Raw genomic sequence first — 19540 nt, 5'->3', positions numbered from 1 at the left:
TTCAACAGCAAAATTATATATAAATATTTTGTATGAAAACATAATATTCTTAATCAGTTCCAGTTGTTTAATAGTAAAGATAATCCATCTGCTAATGTAAACATAGCAGCATTATATACAAAAAGTAACAAGTTAGTGGGGTCATAAATGTTTTTTATATAATTTTTTTAATTTAATTATTTTATGTAAATATTTAAAAAAAAAAATATTATAATAAACAGTCAGAACAGAGGAGCACTGACCTTTGCCAGTGTGACTGGTCTAAGGTGAGGACAAGTACCAAGAGGAAGAGGAGTCTCGTTAATAGAAGGCATTAATATAGATGAACATGGGCTAAGCGAATCCTCTGTGCATAACTCCTTAGGTGACATCAGTCTCCTATCTGTTTGCTCCTTTGTAAAGTCTTCTGATTGGCTGTCACCCTTTCTGTTCTCTGCTCCTAATACAAAAAAGTCACATGGCCCATAATTTAAAAAGCACTAAGATGGGTGTAACCAAGAATGCAAGGAAGACTGGGAAAGATCTAGAATTTTAATTATGCTCTTTACTGAATTTCTGTTACCTGTTTTATTTTGGCGGCGACGCCGATTCTTGACTGTGCGTAAATGGAGTTCCACTTCTGGTCTAATTTTGCGGGGTCGGCCCCACCCTCGAGAGCTACTCATGAGAGAAGCCTCACCTGGAAGAGGATCTGCATCTGCAGGAGGTGAAATGGAGGGGGGAGGGGGGATGTTGGAAGGGTGAAGGCAAAAAGGTAGGTGCGTTCTGGTAGTATTACGCACTGAAGACAGATGTGGCTCCATTATGTTATCCTTCTTCAAAAAAGACATAACCTCTCTGTCAACAAAAGGTATAGGTTCATCCTTGATCAGAATGTCTTCTGAGGCTACAAAAGACAAACAGTGGTGGATGAGTGTTCATTTTAACATCTAACTTGGATTTAGTTTTAGCCATAAGTAAAAAATTTTCTATTTTAACTTTTTTTTTTATTTTAACTGATAACAAATTTTATGTTTTTAAAGTAAAGCTTTATTCAGATATGGAATGTTGTTAATTTATGTAATTTTGTAAATTTTAATACGATGAACGTAACCAAGAAAATCATATCACAAGCATGACATGCTTACGACTCACCCAAGATTTCTTCTGGCCCTTCTACCAGCACACCACCAATATTTGGTAGTAGCCAGTACCTCCGCTGATACCGGTCCTGTCCCAGTGACATTGCTCGCATACTATGTGATGACTGGAGCAGCTTCTTACGAAAAAAATCCTGCCGCTAAAAAAAACAGAAGTTCAGAATGCTTACACAACATTGTGACAATATATTGTTACGATGTTGTGTAAGCATTCTGAACTTCTGTTTTTTACAAGACTTACAAGACACTGAGATGTTTTGCCACATTTTAACTCCATTTAAGATTCCAGAAATACTTAAGATACTTATGATCTATGTGTAATTTAGCAAGAGTGATTTTATTCTCCTCTGAGGCACTACAGGTTTTAAAGCTTAGTGAATGTTGTACTAGACAAAAATTTGTGTTATATTTTCAACATGAACTGCAGGAATATATATTACACACAACTGATTGGCCAAATTAAACAATGCAGCATTAACTTAGCTACTATAACGTTTTTTGTTAATAATATTATATAATGTAAATTTAAATATATATTTATATTATTGAAAATTATTATATTATTATAATAAAAATATATATGGAAAATAATCATCTACTGTAATCCTTAAAGACCTGCTAAGGCAAAACTGATTCAGTGTATTTCAATCTTACAAGAGACAACATTTGACATGACAATTTGACATCACTGTCCGAACATGTTATTGTTCACAGATGTCACTTGATATGTGAGGTAAGGGTAGGCAATATAGCAAAAAAAGAAAAATTCTTGAACAGGCTATAAGAGCTATGCATTACATCAATTTTATAAATTAATTATGGAAATCTGCAAGTATTTAATAATAACTGTGAAGGCACACCATAGAAAGACATAGATAATATAGATTTTAAAGTTAGTTACTTGCAAACATGAGTACAAACAACACCATAAAAGCATTGTTGCGTGACAATACCCATAAAAATCATGTCATGATATCAATGATATCAATACCTTGCCGTATCAGTATAACATTGACATTATCCTGCCATATTGTAAATTTGGAAGGCCTACCTTGGTTAGCTTTTCAATCTGTCGCTCCAGCTCAGGAACACTTGAATTTAATGAACTTTCAGCCTGTAAGAAAATATAAATTACAGTTATACATCAGGACTTTATAAACAACTGTATTTGCTCTTCAGAGCTCTTCATGAATGAATTATAAGCACTTCCCCAGAACTGAACTGAGCTTGAAGCACATTACTAAAGATAATAATTTCAAGAATTTCTATCTTTTACGGAGTCTACTGCACGTATATGTTGTCAGGTGCACTCTGATACTCACACTAAAGGTAAAAAAATGAGTACCCCACCTTGGACAAGCATGTTTCCATATGGCGTAGGTCCGGGGGAAAAAAAACAGTGCACTTGGATTTTAATCTGATTTGACAACTCCAACATTGGATTATAAATTATAGGTAGGTGAATTTCCATTGAACATTTTTATTAGAGATTCATTCAGTATTTATTATTTTATACTGTAGTTAATACGTTTTCTGCTCAACAGCAAGCAGAATCCCCTACTGATGATAATTCTATTTAGATCAGTTTTATTTTTATAAAACTATGGTCATTATCGCAAAGAAGCTTTACAGGATATTAAAAATGTAAATGAGTTTGAAAAGTGAAAGGAAATAGAATAGAATATAACAGAACAGAATAGTCTTTATTGTCATTGCAATAAGCACGACAAAATTAAAAGTGCTATCCCTCAATGCAAAAAAAAACAACCTCAACCTTGAAAATACTTACAAACACACATTTACACAAAGCATAGATTCCATTATTGAATAATCCACAATGATAATTGTTTTGTATTAATTACATAAATTGCATTACAGTGGAACCTCGGATTACGAGCATAATTCGTTCTGAAAGCGGGCATGGAATTCTAAAACACTCGTAAATTAAAGCAAATTTCCCATAAGAATTAATGGAAATTAAAATTATTTGTTCCACAGCCCCAAAAAAATTTATACATAAAAATAATTAACACAAAATATAAATTAAAAACAAAACAAATTAACCTGCACGTTACCTTAAAAAAAGTAAAAATTAAAATCCCGACAGATAAGTGTTTCCATTTATGCGCACAGGCGCAGTGTGTGTGTGTTTTTCTCTCCTGCGCTGCTGAGTGTGTGTTATGTGTGTGCGCAAGCGTAATTTGGCACCGTGCCGATTGTGTGTGAGTGAAGCACCCCCTCTCTGTTTCACACACACACACAAACACATTAAAGGCGAGAGAGAGAGAGAGAGAGAACAGGCACAGTGTCAAATTACTCGCGCACTCAAATAACATGCGCGGTGTCAAATTACGCATGCACACACATACACACACAATGCAGCGCAAGAGTAAAAAAAACACACACTTAAACACTGACACACAGTAAAGGCGAGAGAGAAAGAGAGTGTGTGTGTGTGTGTGTGTTTGTGTGTGACCGGCGCGGTGTCAAATTATCTCAGGGATCGAGGGCGGCATTCATGTAAATATTAAAGCACTTTTTGTAAGTCGCTCTGGATAAGAGCGTCTGCCAAATGCCTAAATGTAAATGTAAATGTAAATTATACGCGCACACACATAACACACACACTCTGCAGCGCAAGAGAAAGAAAAAAACACACACACGGATGTTGATTATACCAGTAAGAGACAAGCACTAAGACCCAGTAGGGGAGATAAATATCTGCAGCGCAAGAGAGAGAAAAAACGATGGCTCAGTTGTGATGACGCGACGCTCTTTGTCAAAACAAGAAGTGCATGCATTACACAAGATACTCGCTGCTCGTAAACCACGACAACGCTCGTTTTTTAAGTCCAAATCTTTTTTAAAATCTTTGCTCGTCTTGCGGAACACTCGTAAACCGTGTTACTCGTAATCCGAGGTTCCACTGTAGTTGCAAATAATGCATAAATAATTGATACTTATTGCACACTATTTGCACTTTTTATAGCAGCATTCAATGCACTTATTGCAATAGGATAGTTAGATTTTTAGGTTTTTATATCTGCTGGTTCTTGTTTTTAATGTTCTATACCGTCTGCTCGACGGCAGTAGATCAAACAGTTGATGTCCCGGGTGTGAACTGTCCTTTATAATTTTATTGGCTAGCTAGTTAGTATAGGCAGCGGGAACTGTGTAAGTTTTCCAAGTTGCAGAGAGGGCAGCCGACTATCTTCTGGGCAGTTGTGATGAACCCCTGCAGTGTCGTTCTTTGGGCCACAGTGCAGCTGCTGTACCACACACATATGCAGTATGTCAGTATGCCCTTAATGGAGCATCAATAAAAAGACACTATCTCGAGGGTGTTCACGCCTCAGCTCAGATCCTCCTTAACATGTGCTCCCAAGAAGCAGCAGTAGGGAACCCTCTCGACGTAGTCCCCGCTGATGAACAGTGGTAAAATGTCCGTTTTTTCCTCCTAAAATCTATGATGACCTCCTTGGTCTTAAAGGGGTTGAGGAACAGATTGTTTTCTCCACACCAGGCTGTTAGCCTTTCCACCTCATACCTGTAGGCAGACTCATCCCCCCAAAGATAAGCTCTACTATTGTGGTCATTGCCAATTTGAACAATTGTGTTATGCTGGACAGGTATACAGTCGTGAGTGTACAGGGTGTAGAGCAGGGGGCTTAAAACACAACCCTGCTGTGACCCGGTGCTGAGGCTGATGGCCAGCAATGTATGTGGACCCACTCGCACCCTTTAGCTGCGATCACACAGAAAGCTTCTAATCCATGAGCAGATAGAATATGGAGGTACCAGGTCCAGTAGTTTGTCTATCAGGTTGTGGGGGAGGATGATATTAAACGCAGTGCTGCAATTTACAAAAAATAGTTTCACGTAGCTTCCCACATGCTCCAAATGGGACAACGCAGCCTGTAGAGCTGTTAATATGGCGTCCTCTGTGGATCTGTTCGCCCTGTATGGCAAACTGGTGTATCTCAAAACAAAATATGTTTAAATCATAATTATCAAATTGACCCTAATGAGGAAGCTGAGAACAGTGGTGGCAAGGAAAAACTCCCTGAGATGACAATAGGACAAAACCATGAGTAATTGGGTGATAACCCCATTCAAATAAGCTAATTTGCTAAGAGTACTTACAAAACCATTAATCTAAAAAATATGATGCATGACAGTGAGACAATGAATAACCATCTGTGCTTGCTTACCTACGTCAGTGTAAAATGAATATAATAGGGTATACAGTAGAGTACTTACTTTAAATATAAAATGTGACCAAATCATCAGTGTCTTATTCACACTGCATTGGCTCTCAGTAAAATTTGACTGCTACTATTACTATTACCTTGTGTGAACCTTTTATCTTTTATGATGACCTTTAGATCAGCTTTGATCGAAATGTGAATAATGAAAGCTACAGCAAGGGGCAGTTTTTTCTCTTACAAAACTACCCACCAGGATACCTTTACTTTCTCAACATAAAAATTTTTATCCAGGTAATGGACTGGCAACTGAACCCAGGCTTTCTGCATATCAGGTAACAAACCTACTACAAAGTCACCAATACCGAAATGTGGTATATAAATAAAATTTTAATTTATAACCTTTAGAGATATATAAAGTATATACAGTATATATAAGTGGGAATATTTTGCCGTAAATACGGATTTTTTACATACAGGTACATTTGAATAAATTAAAAAGTGGATGTACTTTATTAATTCAATTTAAAAAGTGAAACTCCTTATGATTATTTCTTTTAATTCTGATGATTATGGCTTACAGCTAATGAAAACTAAAAAAAATAGTATCTCAGTAAATTTTAATATTACTTAAGACCAATAAAAAATAATTTTAACAATGTGGAGTGGCATGAAGGCGATCAGTCTATGGCACTGCTGAAGTGTTAGTATTAGGTATTAGTACTTTTGGCAGTTTGGGCAGGTGCCAAGTCCTGAATTAATCTGTATAATACGAGTTTCACAATTTGAATTAAATTACTGAAATTAATCAACTTTTCGATTATATTGTATTATATTAAATATTAGCTAATGCAAGCAACCCAAAGTGGTACACTCTTACTGCTCACATTACTCTGATATAGCATTCATAAACCAGCAATAAAGCCACAAGTTTTGTGATGTTCCATCACTGGTGTAGTACCTGACACATTTTGAGCTCATCTTTAAGTTGGTGAGAGCCGTCATTCTCCAGCAAGCTGCTATCTGCAAAGCTATCTCCAGCCAAACATACACGGGTACTGCGCCTTCTGTCCTCAAAACCCAGCTCCTCTTCAGAGCGGCCAGTTTTGCGTGCTAGAGCAGCCTTTATTCTGTCATGTGTTGAATTAGAATATTACTGAAAAGTATCAATTATAAAATACTGCAAAGCTGCACTGATAAATGCCTTACTTGCGTAGTTTGCCCTCAATAATCCACTTGTTCTTCTTGTAGGTAGTCATGTTCTCCAGTGTCTTGTCAATTTCACTGTACAATCAAAGCAGTTATGTTTTTAGACATAATACATACAGGTGCATTTGAATAAATTAAAAAGTTGATGTACTTCATAAACATACACAGTAAGATACGTACACATTTTGGCATTTGGACATGAAAATACATTTGAGTTCATTGTTATGAACTTTTAACAATAATTTAAGGAGTTTGGCAAAGGGGTCGCATTATTCATTCAAATCATTCAAAAGGAATTTAAGTAATTTTCTCACTTCCTCACACACACACACACACACACACACAGTGGGGCTCATAAATAATGGAACAAACTAACAGTTACAAACATTAATCTGTTATTCTCATTGCCATTCTCAAATGGGTGTCTTTTAGTTGAAGGTACATTTGAAGGATTCTTGTCCTGAGATGTTGCTGGTCCTGGTCCTAAGATGTTGCTTTTTCTGTACTGGTACATCCTCCTATTAAGAGGGTTGTTTTATTTTGGTATGAGGCCTTTCCGGAAAGATTCCGGCCATGTAACGACATGTAATCTACATGTAATAAACTTCTAATTATACTTCTAGTTCTCCAACTGTCAGTAGCCAATCTTTGAACTTCTAGAATGTGGATCACTTCATTTTTGTAGCATTTCTGACTTCAAAACATGAAAGTCTGCTGAATCAACTTACGAGTTTCCATAGAGGAATGCTCAAAAAATGCAGATTCATTGCTCTAGTCCTTCAGTTATTTTAAATATGAAGGCCACACAGTATATATGCTCACTAAAAGGCGTTAGGCACCCCACTGATTAGTACAGTAAAGTTGTCACATGCATTCCAGTCCACTCTCCTTGGCTGCGAGGTTACATCAGTGTTGCACATACCATTCACATCATATTAACAATAGCTGGATCTTTTCCAGACAGAAAAGTATATATGTTCAAAAAGGAGTGCAAAGTGTTCTTAAAAATAATTCTGTAATTAGAATTGTTAGTGTTCAAAACTTGATGTTGTTGAGTTTACCAGTTAATTTCTTCTTTTTAAGAATATGCCAAAATGTTCTTCTGGCCACTCCCAATGCTTTTACTATCTCTTTTGACAGGTTTTTGTTTCAACCTAATAATGGTCAGCCTAACATGCATTAGCACATTTTTATATTGCATATTAAGAGTTCCCATGAATAGTTACTGAATACAGATTCAGCATATGGACTCAACAGCAGGCCTCATTCTCCTCAATTTGTCATAAAATAACAAAACAGGCCAATATGCTATTAAAATGATAATAGTCATTTGTCTGATTACTTTGGAGTTTGTAAAGATGGAGAGACTTTGTAAACCATGATGTAATTTTTAAACAGTGAATGTAATACTTTTATTAACTACATCAAATGAATTTTTTTTACACATTACATGATAATTTCCTAATTTAAGATCTACTGTGATTGTGTACAAAGACAAAATAATAATAGTATCCCAGTACAAATACTTTGAGTCTGACTGTCTATTTGAGTTCTAAAATTTAAAGTAATATTTTACTTCGGTAAAAGATGACAAAAAAAATTATACAATACAAAAAAACAATAAAAATTTTTCATAAAAAGGATGTTAACTGAGTTTGCCAACTACAGTATGTTTTATTGATAAAATTCTTCACTTTAAATAAAATACCGTTTAAGCACTCTACAGTCTTGTCCTGTAATTGATGAAGTCCTGAAACAAATTTCACCTGCCCACAGTGCCAAAACTATCACAAACTGCTGATTCCCGTGAGATTTTTACATACAAATTTAGCATAGCCACCTCAAGGTTTACTGTTCTGTTAATGCTGAGATGTTTCTTTGCTTTGTAGTTTACTGAATGCCATCTGCCAGCCTAAATCAATCTAGTAGCTTACTGTACATACAACAAGATATCACCTACAAAAAAAAAAAAAACTTAAATGGAAGACAATTCTGGGTGAAATCTAGAAGTTTTTGCATACTCAAATTTTCTCATGTATGTTTAAAATTTCTCCTACACAAATCAGTAAATGAAAGCTGAAATTCTATTACCAAATATGAAATCCAAATGCTTTCAGTGCATCAAACATAAAAAAAAATTGGCCTTTCCATTCCAACACACACACACACACACACACACACACACACACACACAGAGAGAGAGACACACACATACACACACACACACACACACACAGACACACTTACTTCATGACAGATTTGCTGGCATTGAGCTCCTCCACCAGAAAGGCCAAGATAGAGGCCTTAACTTCAGGGTTCAGGGTTTCGAAGCTTCTAGTTCTGAGACTATTGCAAATATCCCTGTCAAAGCTATGGGATTCCAGAAAGATGCGGAGCACCTCAGACACTGTGCTGTGATGCAGTTCCAGATCAACCAGCTTTTCACCTAGGATCTTCACTGACTACAAAAAAGTAAAAAAAAAAAAAAAAAGATGGTTAATGCACTTCATCAAGCTCATAAAGTGAATATATACACTTCAAGTAAAAGCTAATCTCGAAAGAAAAACAATTCTTCAGTCGTATTTTCAGCCTAAATTATCATCAAAACTTTGGTCATATTACTGGCCAGGGTCTGAACGGGAGTGAACCCAATAGACGAACGGTAATGTTCAGAGTTTTATTTAAAACAAAGCAGGTGCAGCAAGAGCAGAGGAAAGGAATCAGTGCGTGTGAGTGTGCTTTAGTGACTGAACGGAGAGAATGGGGAAGCCTCTAGTGACAGAGAGAGGAGAGAGGAGGCGGGGCTATTATGTGAGAGAATCTCCCCAATCTCAGAACAAGGGGGAATCCTCACGGGTTAGGTGAGCGTTTTTCACTGTTAAACCGCTTAGCGTACAGTGGATGAAGGGTGGAATACAACGGCTTGATTTCCTTGGTGAAAAAAGAGGTCGGTGCGCAGCGCGAGTGCTCTTCCTACAGTTCCGCGAATGCAGAAGTGTTCGTATCGTGGGATGCAAGTTGGCTTTCGAAGAAGGGGAAGCAAAGGATGAGAAGAATCGTTTTAGCAGGCGGAGGTCGGTATCCACAAATCTAGCAACGAGGGTAAATGAATCAAAATCATGAGTACTAATCCGAAGTCCTGAGAGCATGCGAGGTCGTAGATGTTAGTCAGCCCGATAACAGCAGAAGTACCAGTGGGCAAAGACGAGAGAGAAATCCGGGGAACAGGCAGGATCGATAACAGGCTAGGGTAAACAGAAAAACATTTGGCAGAAAAGACATGAGGCACACGAGTGCGACAATGAAACGATGAATGGTTCTGTCATATTACAATTAGTTGAAAGGGTTTAGGTGTGAAGTTTCTGCTTCATCCTTTGGTTCAAGAACATACATGCTTCAGGAACACTTATAATGCTAATCAGTTGCCAGTAGGGCAGATATAAAAATTATTTGTAGATACTGTAGAATGGTTGATATCTTTGTGTTGTGTTCAGCATGTTCATCCTAACTTAGGAAGTGTAATTAACCAGTGTAACCCTTTTTATATATGAAGGTATGAATGGGTATGCAAGATATGGGATTTTTGGTGTTAGTACACTTTATCTAAATTACTAAAAATCTACTGAGATGGACTCCCATTTAACAGATCAAACGCTAGGTTAATGTCTGCACGAAAAAGCGGAACCATGAGAGGCGTGTCTACGCCCACAACCACCTTTGGTTGGGACAAACGATTGTGGGACAGACCAGCTCTATGAGGTCAAAAACCCAAGGTCTAAACAGCCTCCCACGTTTGAACATCACGTCATCTGAAGAAAGCAAGCCCACTCTTTTGCTGCTCGTGCTTCGGCCCTTGCGGGCGCTACGCCACCTCTGCTAGCGTCATCCTTCTCTTCAAAAACTCTCAACGATACTTGAGACTCTGAACGAAACCCTCAGAAGAAGTTCCAGAGTGCCGCCATCTCACCAAAAGGTTTTCCCGAGAGACGCCATCTTAACGACAGCGGACCAACCATTCAGCAACGCTGTGATTCCCTTCGCTGGAAGCGAACCACCGGAAGAGAATGAAACATAACGCAAGTAAACAAAGCTTCAAACCTTGCTGAAAATTGATGCTCGATTAAAAACTAAACCGCAAGATTAAACACAAGGCTCTGCTCGCTTCTTATGTCTAGTCAACAGTATTACTAGAACTTCAATAACTTTCACCCTCCGAACTGTTTCTGTGTGTGTGTGTGTGTGTGTGTGTGTGTGTGTGTGTGTGTGTGTGTGTGTGTGCGTGTTTAAGTAAGGTAGTTTCATGTATCAGAGATTAGTTCAAGAAATTCTTGTTTCTTTATAAAGTACTGATGACTTGGTCATATATTTTAAAGTTTAAACATTTGCCCAGATCTTTTACCTCAGACGTTACATTTCTCATGATTGATAAATGCCAGATTTTGTGTTATCATCGGTGGCCGTGGAATAAACAGAATTGGGAAGATACACTAAATCGTGCTAAACGCTAGACGGAAAGATGATAAAGTGTATGCTATAAATTTTGTTCAGTTTGATAAAATCAACTCGAATCCTTAAAGATTAGATTCACCCCTGACCCAGAGCTGAAACCCTACAGGGTGTTGTCAGTGTAAGTCATCCATGAGGGATGGGGATCCAGAATAAATCTGGGAGGAATCCAGCTTCTCTCCTCTGAACCGTAGCCCTCCCAATCTACTTGGTACTGGAGACCTCTGCCTCAGATTCAGTGGGCAAGAGACCAGCAGTTTGATCTGGGAGACCAAAGGAGGGGTTTATCTGGCGCAGGGTGAAAGGAAGACGAAGTCTGACGGTGCAGGGGTTGATGACTTTAATGATCGTGAATGGGCCAAGGAACCTGGGGGACAGATTGCAAGAAACGGTCTTGAGAGTGGACAACCTGACCCTTTGGCCCACTCAATAGGGCGGTGCACCAGGGAGCGAAAATGAGAGAGAAATCTGGGGAGCAGGCAGGGTTTCTGTCAGAAAAGAGAGTAAAAAAAAAAAAAAAACACAATGAAGTAGTAAATAACAAAAAAATAAAAATAAATAGAATCCACAAACTGGACATACAGATGTAGCCATTAAGACCGTGCGTGTTTTTCCGCGAGATACCGCAATTTAGCGCGTGGCGTGCCGAGACTTGCTGGAGGCAACATTCGGGAATTTAAAATAAATGTTTTGTGCCTTACTGAATATCCGCCAGATGGCGCATGGAAGGACTTTATCTAAAAGCCAGACCAAGTACAACGATGAATTGTGTATAAAGTTAACCTAAAACAATGTTATTCCCAATTCTGAAGCAAACATGAAGTTTATTTTGTTTTACAACAGATATTTCATAATGAACGTGTGTATATGTGCTTCATGTTATTTTTATAATGATGAAAAGAGATGCCCAAATTCGTGCTTTAAAAGTTTCTTATATAGTTTTTGTAATGTCTTAACAAGGACAAAATGATGAAAAACATGGCAATGCCTCGATTTGAATAGTCTTAAAATTAATAAAATTTCCTGACAGTACGCTATCTGATAGTGTTAACTATGCAAATGTCCTGATTCGTGAATATGCCAACATATCTTATTTAAAACGTAAAAATGTGTCGCCATCAGAAGACATGAATGAACTATATAAATATATATATATATATATATATATATATATATATATATATATATATTTATAGATATATAATATAGCTGGCTTTATACACACACACACACACACATATATATATATATATATATATGTGTGTGTACAGTATATACAATGCTCAGTTATCACCCCTTTTCTCACCTTTGATGTAGGTGTAAAGTAATCAAACCGGTTATCAATCCGGGTACCGGGTACCAATCAAATCAGACTTCATAATTACTTTGAGTGTAATTTACAAATTTACTGAATATATTATGTTTTTATGTGTATACAGAATGTGTTTGTATGTGAATATATTATATAAGTATGTGTTTGTGCGCGCGTCTCATGTGTAACATTTATATAAAATGCAATTCGTGATAAGTGTATGTTGGTAAAGTATTTGTGGATATGTATGTAACGACGTGGCTTGCGCAAGGGGTAGAGCCGCGCATAAACTGTTCAGAATGGGCCAGGTCGAGATACCGCGACACTCGTGTGTGATCATTCAGTCGCACCAGTAAAAGGTGTCAGGGCCAAAGACATAGCGCGGTGGAGAAGACACAGGCAAAGCCCAAGCCTCTGTCAGTTTAGCGCGTGCTCTCGGGTTAAAGTGCACAATGCACAATGTATGCTAAAATCTACTCTCTCTCTTCATACAAATCCTCGGAAAGGGCATAAGCCCTGAGAGCATCTTTAGTTTTTTGGTTTAGTTTCCAGAATCTCGTCCGTTCTCGCAAAGATGGCGGAGCTCTGGTTATTTTGTGTTTTCAGTTTTCTTTTGGTTTTCTTTTAGGTTTCTTAATTAATAATCCCTTGCTATCTCCGAACGAAAATGTCTTCCCGTGTCTGTCATAAGCACTCACAGCCAAGGCCGGTTCTAAGGCACATATGAGGGGCAGTCAGAAATGTGAAGGGGCATCATGTGTACACATCATGTTCGAGCACTGTTTTTTTCTCTGTGCTTATAGTAACAGTATTATCCTTGCTGATTTGTGTTGTTAGCTGCATCAGAAGCCTGGAGAAGTGGAGGGGCGGGGAGTAAAAAATAAAAATTAAATGAATAAAACAAAATTAAATAAAATATCCTTAATCCAGATTTTATCAATCAACGCCATGCCATTTAACCCAAGAGAAAGACTTAACACACAAAGGTCTGCTCTACGGGGGGAAGGGGAGGTGGTGCTCAAATAAATGTCTTGCCCCCTCAAATAAAAATTTTGAAACGTTGAGAAAGCACATGTTAATAAACTCACAATGAATGAATATATTACAAGTTGATAAATTGATCTGCGGTAGCGGAAAAATCCGTCAAAAAAGGGACACTACACAATACGGTATTAGATTTCCCTCATATCTGTTACTCCACACTGTGTATTTATTCACAGGCTGCACGCACGCACACACACACACACACTCTTGCCCTGCCTTGGTAAACATCTAATCACCTTCCGTATGCAAATGAGTCAAGACGTAGCCTAACATTTACATTTAGTCATTTGGCAGACGCTCTTATCCAGAGCGACTTACATTTTTATCTCATTACACATCTGAGCAGTTGAGGGTTAAGGGCCTTGCTCAAGGGCCCAACAGTGACAACTTGGTGGTTGTGGGGATTGAACCTGGTGGTTGTGGGGTTTGAACCTGGGATCTTCTGAACCGTAGTCCAATGCCTTAACCACTGAGCTACCCCTAGCCCGACACTAACGTAGTGTCGTGTCGGAGTTCAGCGGTCAGGGAGTGGAAAGACATTGAAGAAGCTGCAGTGTTTTTTCAGTTACAACAAGCACAGAGTCCACGTCCGCTGAATTCGACAGACTAAAGACAATTTACTGTTGTCTGACAGATCCGTACGTAAAGCCCCGCCCCACACTGTAGTTCATGGATAAATTTGTGAAAGTTTTTCCAAAGGGAAATAGGTGACTGTTGTTTAGTGGACTGGAGAAAAAAAAACTGTTCATTTACTATAAAAAAAATAAAAAATAAAAAATATTAAAAAAAACATATGATCTGTTCTATAGCTCATCTGTTTTACCTTAGTTTTTTATTATTATTCATAAGACAACCTTTCAGTTTTGTAAATATTCTAGTTCTGGTGTCTTAAGTCTTACTTTAGGTTAAACGTTTTTGAGAATTTGACCATCCAGCGGTCATAGAGGCCTGACAAAGTGCAATCCACTTCTCCAGGCTTTGGACGCAGCTAACAACACATCCCCGTCACATTTCTGACTGCCCCCCACCATATGGTCTGGTCTAGAACCGGCCCTGTAACACACTATAACTAGAATATTTACAAAACTAAAAGGTTGTCTTAGAATAATAATTAAAAAACTAGGTTAAAGCAGATGGGCTATAGAACAGATCAAATTATGTTTTTATATATTTTTTAGATTACTTAGTTGTTTTTTTTATAGTAAATAAACAGCTTTTTTCTCTCCAATCCACTCCTAAACAACAGTCTCCTATTTCCCTGTGTGTGCGCTACAGCCTGTGAATGAATACACGCAGCGGAGACATGAGGGAAATCTAATATCGGTTTAAATGATCTTAAATTAATTTAATTACCTGATAGTAGACAACCTTATAATCTGATAGTGTTAACTATGCGAATGTCCTGATGCATGAATATGCCAACATATCTTATTTAAAACGTAAAAATGTGTCGCCATCATAAATAGACATGAATGAACTATATATATACTCAGCAAAAAAAGAAACGTCCCTTTTTCAGGACTGTGTATTTTAACAATAATGTTGTAAAAATCCAAATAACTTTATAGATCTTCATTGTAAAGGGTTTAAACAATGTTTTCCATGCATGTTCGATTAACCATATTCAATTAATTAACATGCACCTGTGGAATGGTCGTTAAGACCTTAACAGCTTATAGAAAGTAGGCATTTAAGGTCACAGTTCTAAAAACGCAGGACACTAAAGAGACTTGAAAAACTACTACCGACTGTGAAAAACACCAAAAGAAAGATGCCCAGGGTGCCTGCTCATCTGTGTGAACGTGCATTAGGCATGCTGCAGGGAGGCATGAGGACTGCTGATGTGGCTGGGGCAATAAATTGCCATGTCCGCACTGTGAGACGCCTAAGACAGCGCTACAGGAAGACAGGAAGGACAGCTGATCATCCTCGCAGTGGAAGACCACGTGTAACAACACCTGCACAGGAGTCACACCAGGAACACACAATCCCTCTATCAGTGCTCAAACTGTCCACAATAGGCAGTCCATGAGGAGGAGATGCACTGCAGTACTTTAAGCAGCTGGTGGCCACACCAGATACTGACTGGTACTTTTGATTTTAAGCCTCCCTTCATTCAGGGACATATTGTGAAACATTTTTAGTTTATGTCTTATGGTGTTGACTCTTTTAGTGTTCATACAAATATTTACACATTAAGTTTACTGAAAGTAAAAACAGTTGAAAGTCAAAGGACGTTTCTTTTCTGCTGAGTATTTTCACTATGGTAATAATATATATAATTTTATCATATTAATAAATATTATTTTATGAACACAAAAGTGCTTAGGGCTTTTCATCATGTTTTTTGCTGTTTGTGCATTGAATAATTATTTCATTTATTATGTGACCACAGCTGGGAATAAGAGCTGAAATATGATTGTGAATTTATGAATTAAATAAATAAAGCTGTTCTTTGCCATGTGAAAACCCGCGGCTCGTACTTTAACTTTACAAAAGGCAGAGTTTTGATCAAAAGGCTGCTAATCGGGCGCGATTTATCGATGAAAATGCAGACATTCTCGGCCAGAAATGCACCAAAGACAAATAAATGTACTGTATATAGGCTACTTGCGTTGTTGTCACGCGAAGAGATTGTGTGCGCGTGCACAGAGAGTTTGTGTGTGTTGACGCGCGCTTCACATATACTGTAGGTTGATATACAGATCAATCAGCATTTAAAAAGTCAACCAGAATCTCTCTTTCTCTCTCTCTCTCTCTCTCTCTCTCTATATATATATATATATATATATATATATATATATATATGTATATATATATATATATGTATATATGTATATATGTATATATATATAGAGAGAGAGAGAAAGGTGTTTTGCTGGTGAAAAACATTTTAGGCAGAGACGTCTGCTCGGTCTTCAGTTTAAAACCCCCAATTCTGCGAATTTCCCCATCAGATAATTTGATAATTCCCCATTTGATAACTTCACACCTATAATAAAAGGTAAGAAGAGGCATAACTGGGGGTTCTGCGGGTGCACTTCACCTCGAAGCGCTGTCGCATTGTATTCAAAGAATACACTAAAACAAAATCATGTTTGCTTCAGCATTGGAAACAATATTGTATTAAGCTAACTTTATTAAAGATTATACACTTTTCTATTCTTTGTAAAATTCGTCTATTTGCACACATGTGGACATCTTTAAATTTAAAAAGAAAATAATAGTGGGCTGGTAGGAACGTTATTTTTCCTATAACTTAAACGGCTGAATGAAGTTAAATATACACAATAAATTAATAATTGCGTTTGCTTTACATTTGAGCACTCATGTGTGAATAGCTTTTTCATTGCATTTATACTACCATATCATATATTTGTGTCTAATACTGTTTTATTAATATTTTACAACATTACATGCCGTTTGTATTCACTTGCAATTGTACTTTTAAAATGTAACCTACGTATCTACAGTATAAGCATATTTAACTACTTCAGCAGTCAATGAGAAATTTGGTCGGTCTGGCTTTTAGATAAAGTTTTTATTTGATATAATTTTATTTAATTAATTATCTTATTATAAACATGATTCTTATTCTCTATATTCTTGTCGAGTATAATCCTTCATGTCTGCATTTTTCCGCACGCATTTATCATCCCTTTGATCAAAACACTGCCTTTTGTTAATACACGGGTTTATACACGCCGATGAATGAATTTTAGATGAATTTTAAAGCATCTTTTTGGGCCTAAATATTCTTTTTTTTATGGCCAGGTGTATTACGAAGTGAAGTTGTTCCTGCAGGGTGTATCTGCACGGAGACATTGTGTGTGTTTGTGTGTGTGTGTGTGTGTTTGTGACATTATCCTCTCCTTCAAACGTGTTTTGTTTTTTCGTTTTTTTTTTTTTTTTGCATTGAGTTTAATCATGCAGCATTTTTAGTATTCATAGCAAAAGCAACTGATTAAAGTACCCGAAATAACACAGAATTTTGACCCAGCATAAACAACCCAACGATGTGTTTACAGAAACCCAGCATTTTTTTAATGTACTACTACAGTACTAACGAATAGAGAAAGGGCAGTTTGTGGTTATTTTTTCATTTCCTGTCTGTTGTTTTATCGATAAATCTGCTCATATCTGCGCACGCGTTTATCAGCCTTTTGATCAACTCACTTTTACTTTGCACAAGACAGTGTTTATTGTTTAGTGTATATTTAAAGCACAAACACAATAAAAAAAATTATGTTTTAGGCTAACATATCATACATCTTTGTAGTCAATAATAATAAGAATAATAACAATAATAAATTTTGAGCACTACTAATAATAATAATTATAATACTGAATGGAGAAAGGGCAGTCAAAAAAGTACCATCATTGAAGGAGAGAAGAAAATGAAGAATAAATACATATCAGTATTTACAGTTTGAGCTCGACACGTTTATAAGCTCCGTCGCTTGCTGTCATTGGGTGCCTAATAGAGAGAACACATTTCCGGCTTCAGTAGACACACAATACTTTAGACTGAAACACGACTGCCCCCTACAGGTAATGAAGGGCATTTTCACAGCTTGCCGCGCGCAGCCGCAGCAAGTCGCGAGATCCCTTTTCTCGAAACGTGCGTTTTAAATGGCGACATCTGTAGATGGCCTAAGGTTGAATGCAACAACCAAACAAGATAGAACACAGCAACCAGTAGCATTAGAGTAGCAAAAAACTGATTTTAATAAGAATTTAATAGACATTTAATGTTTTTTCCCTAAATGGTTTACTTGATTATAGTGTTGGTAAATAAATTGGTAATATTTTTTTTGGTGGCTGGATCAGATTACACTGGACCCTCAGTATATAAGCTTGTGTATTTTTTTGACTTATAAATCAAAATTGTGGCTGCATGTTGCTCTGCCAAGCAGCACACACACAGACACACAAACAGGCACACACACTCTCTCAGATCACAGCATACAGATCAAACATCAACAGTACGTCCCTCAAACAGCGTGGCAATGAGCATTTATCTACATCTAAACAGAATATGTTAAATCAATGATCAATAGCTCATGACATACATTTAAACAATTTATTCATACAGATGTACCTGTTCTACATGGAAATCTACAGGCTTGTCACTATAAGATTTACCCTGACAAAGAGCCATATAAGAACAGTTGCAGCTGACACATCTAAAACAGATGCAGGATTATTATTTATAATAAAAATGCTTTTCTAAATGCAGCCTATTGTTGTTTACTTACACTATTTGTTAATTTAATTTAAATTAGGTTTGGACTCCAGGATGTTAAGGCTGCATCACGATCCTATTCTTTAATTTTCTACGCATCAAGTCTTCCAGTGCGCAACAGCAGAAGTAGACTAATGATTATGAATGCGGCAGGGAAAACAGCAAGAAGACTGATTCATTGATAAATTAATGATGTCTTTGGTTTTGGCTGTAGTGATTTTCGCAGCAGTGGATGTGCCCATAATTCACATTTCATACGAATTACATAATCTGTAATTTGATTTCTATTAGTTTATATAAAAGCAGACATTGCGCTTTCTATACCTATATATTTTTCACGTCTGTAAGGCAAGTATACACTGAGTTTCGGTTCATTTTCGGATGCGCTTAAGTTGACCGAAACCGATAAAAAAAAGCGCACCCAGTTTCCTTTTATTTTACAGAATCATATTGTTTTATTATATAGTTTTTGCACATTAATCTGACAACACATCCACTTTCTTTGATGCATATCCAGAGTTTTCTGGCTACCCGAGTGTCACACATGATAAAATATAAAGGCTCACTATGTTAACATTTAGTTTGCTTAAATTTTATGCAAATAAGATACGCCTATATTTAATTTAAATTCTTAAATTGTGCTGTAATTTTAGTACTGTGATTGTAAATTCACCTAATGTTTCACTTGTATTTAATAAGGTTTTGCCGGCGGTGGTACAGTGCAACGGGGATGCTACTGGAATGTAAAAAAGTAATTTGTTAAAAGTTCATTATTTGTTAAAGAACATTATGATGATCATAACAGCCTCCTGCATTTAAAAAAAAAAACATTGACATCTGTTGACATTTATTTTTTTTTGTCTTGAGGTATGGTAAGGTA

The 19540-nt window shown here is 36.9% G+C and overlaps 1 protein-coding gene across 2 annotated transcripts in view; it reads right to left on the bottom strand.

The window, feature by feature from the left end:
* baz2a (bromodomain adjacent to zinc finger domain, 2A) overlaps positions 1-19540 on the bottom strand; it is a 116335-nt gene that overhangs the window by 50530 nt on the left and 46265 nt on the right. For both annotated transcript variants that reach the window (XM_053482655.1, XM_053482656.1), the window contains 7 exons: positions 8801-9015; positions 6554-6628; positions 6306-6474; positions 2191-2253; positions 1135-1279; positions 563-886; positions 243-439 (listed from right to left, as the gene is read on the bottom strand). In XM_053482655.1, coding sequence (XP_053338630.1) covers positions 243-439; positions 563-886; positions 1135-1279; positions 2191-2253; positions 6306-6474; positions 6554-6628; positions 8801-9015 — 1188 coding nt within the window. The remainder of the gene's footprint in view (positions 1-242; positions 440-562; positions 887-1134; positions 1280-2190; positions 2254-6305; positions 6475-6553; positions 6629-8800; positions 9016-19540) is intronic.

The sequence above is a fragment of the Clarias gariepinus genome, chromosome 22, assembly GCF_024256425.1.
Source record: "Clarias gariepinus isolate MV-2021 ecotype Netherlands chromosome 22, CGAR_prim_01v2, whole genome shotgun sequence".
Classification (NCBI taxonomy): domain Eukaryota; kingdom Metazoa; phylum Chordata; class Actinopteri; order Siluriformes; family Clariidae; genus Clarias; species Clarias gariepinus.
Note: the sequence above shows the minus strand (reverse complement) of the source record. Positions and strands in the feature narration are given on the sequence as shown.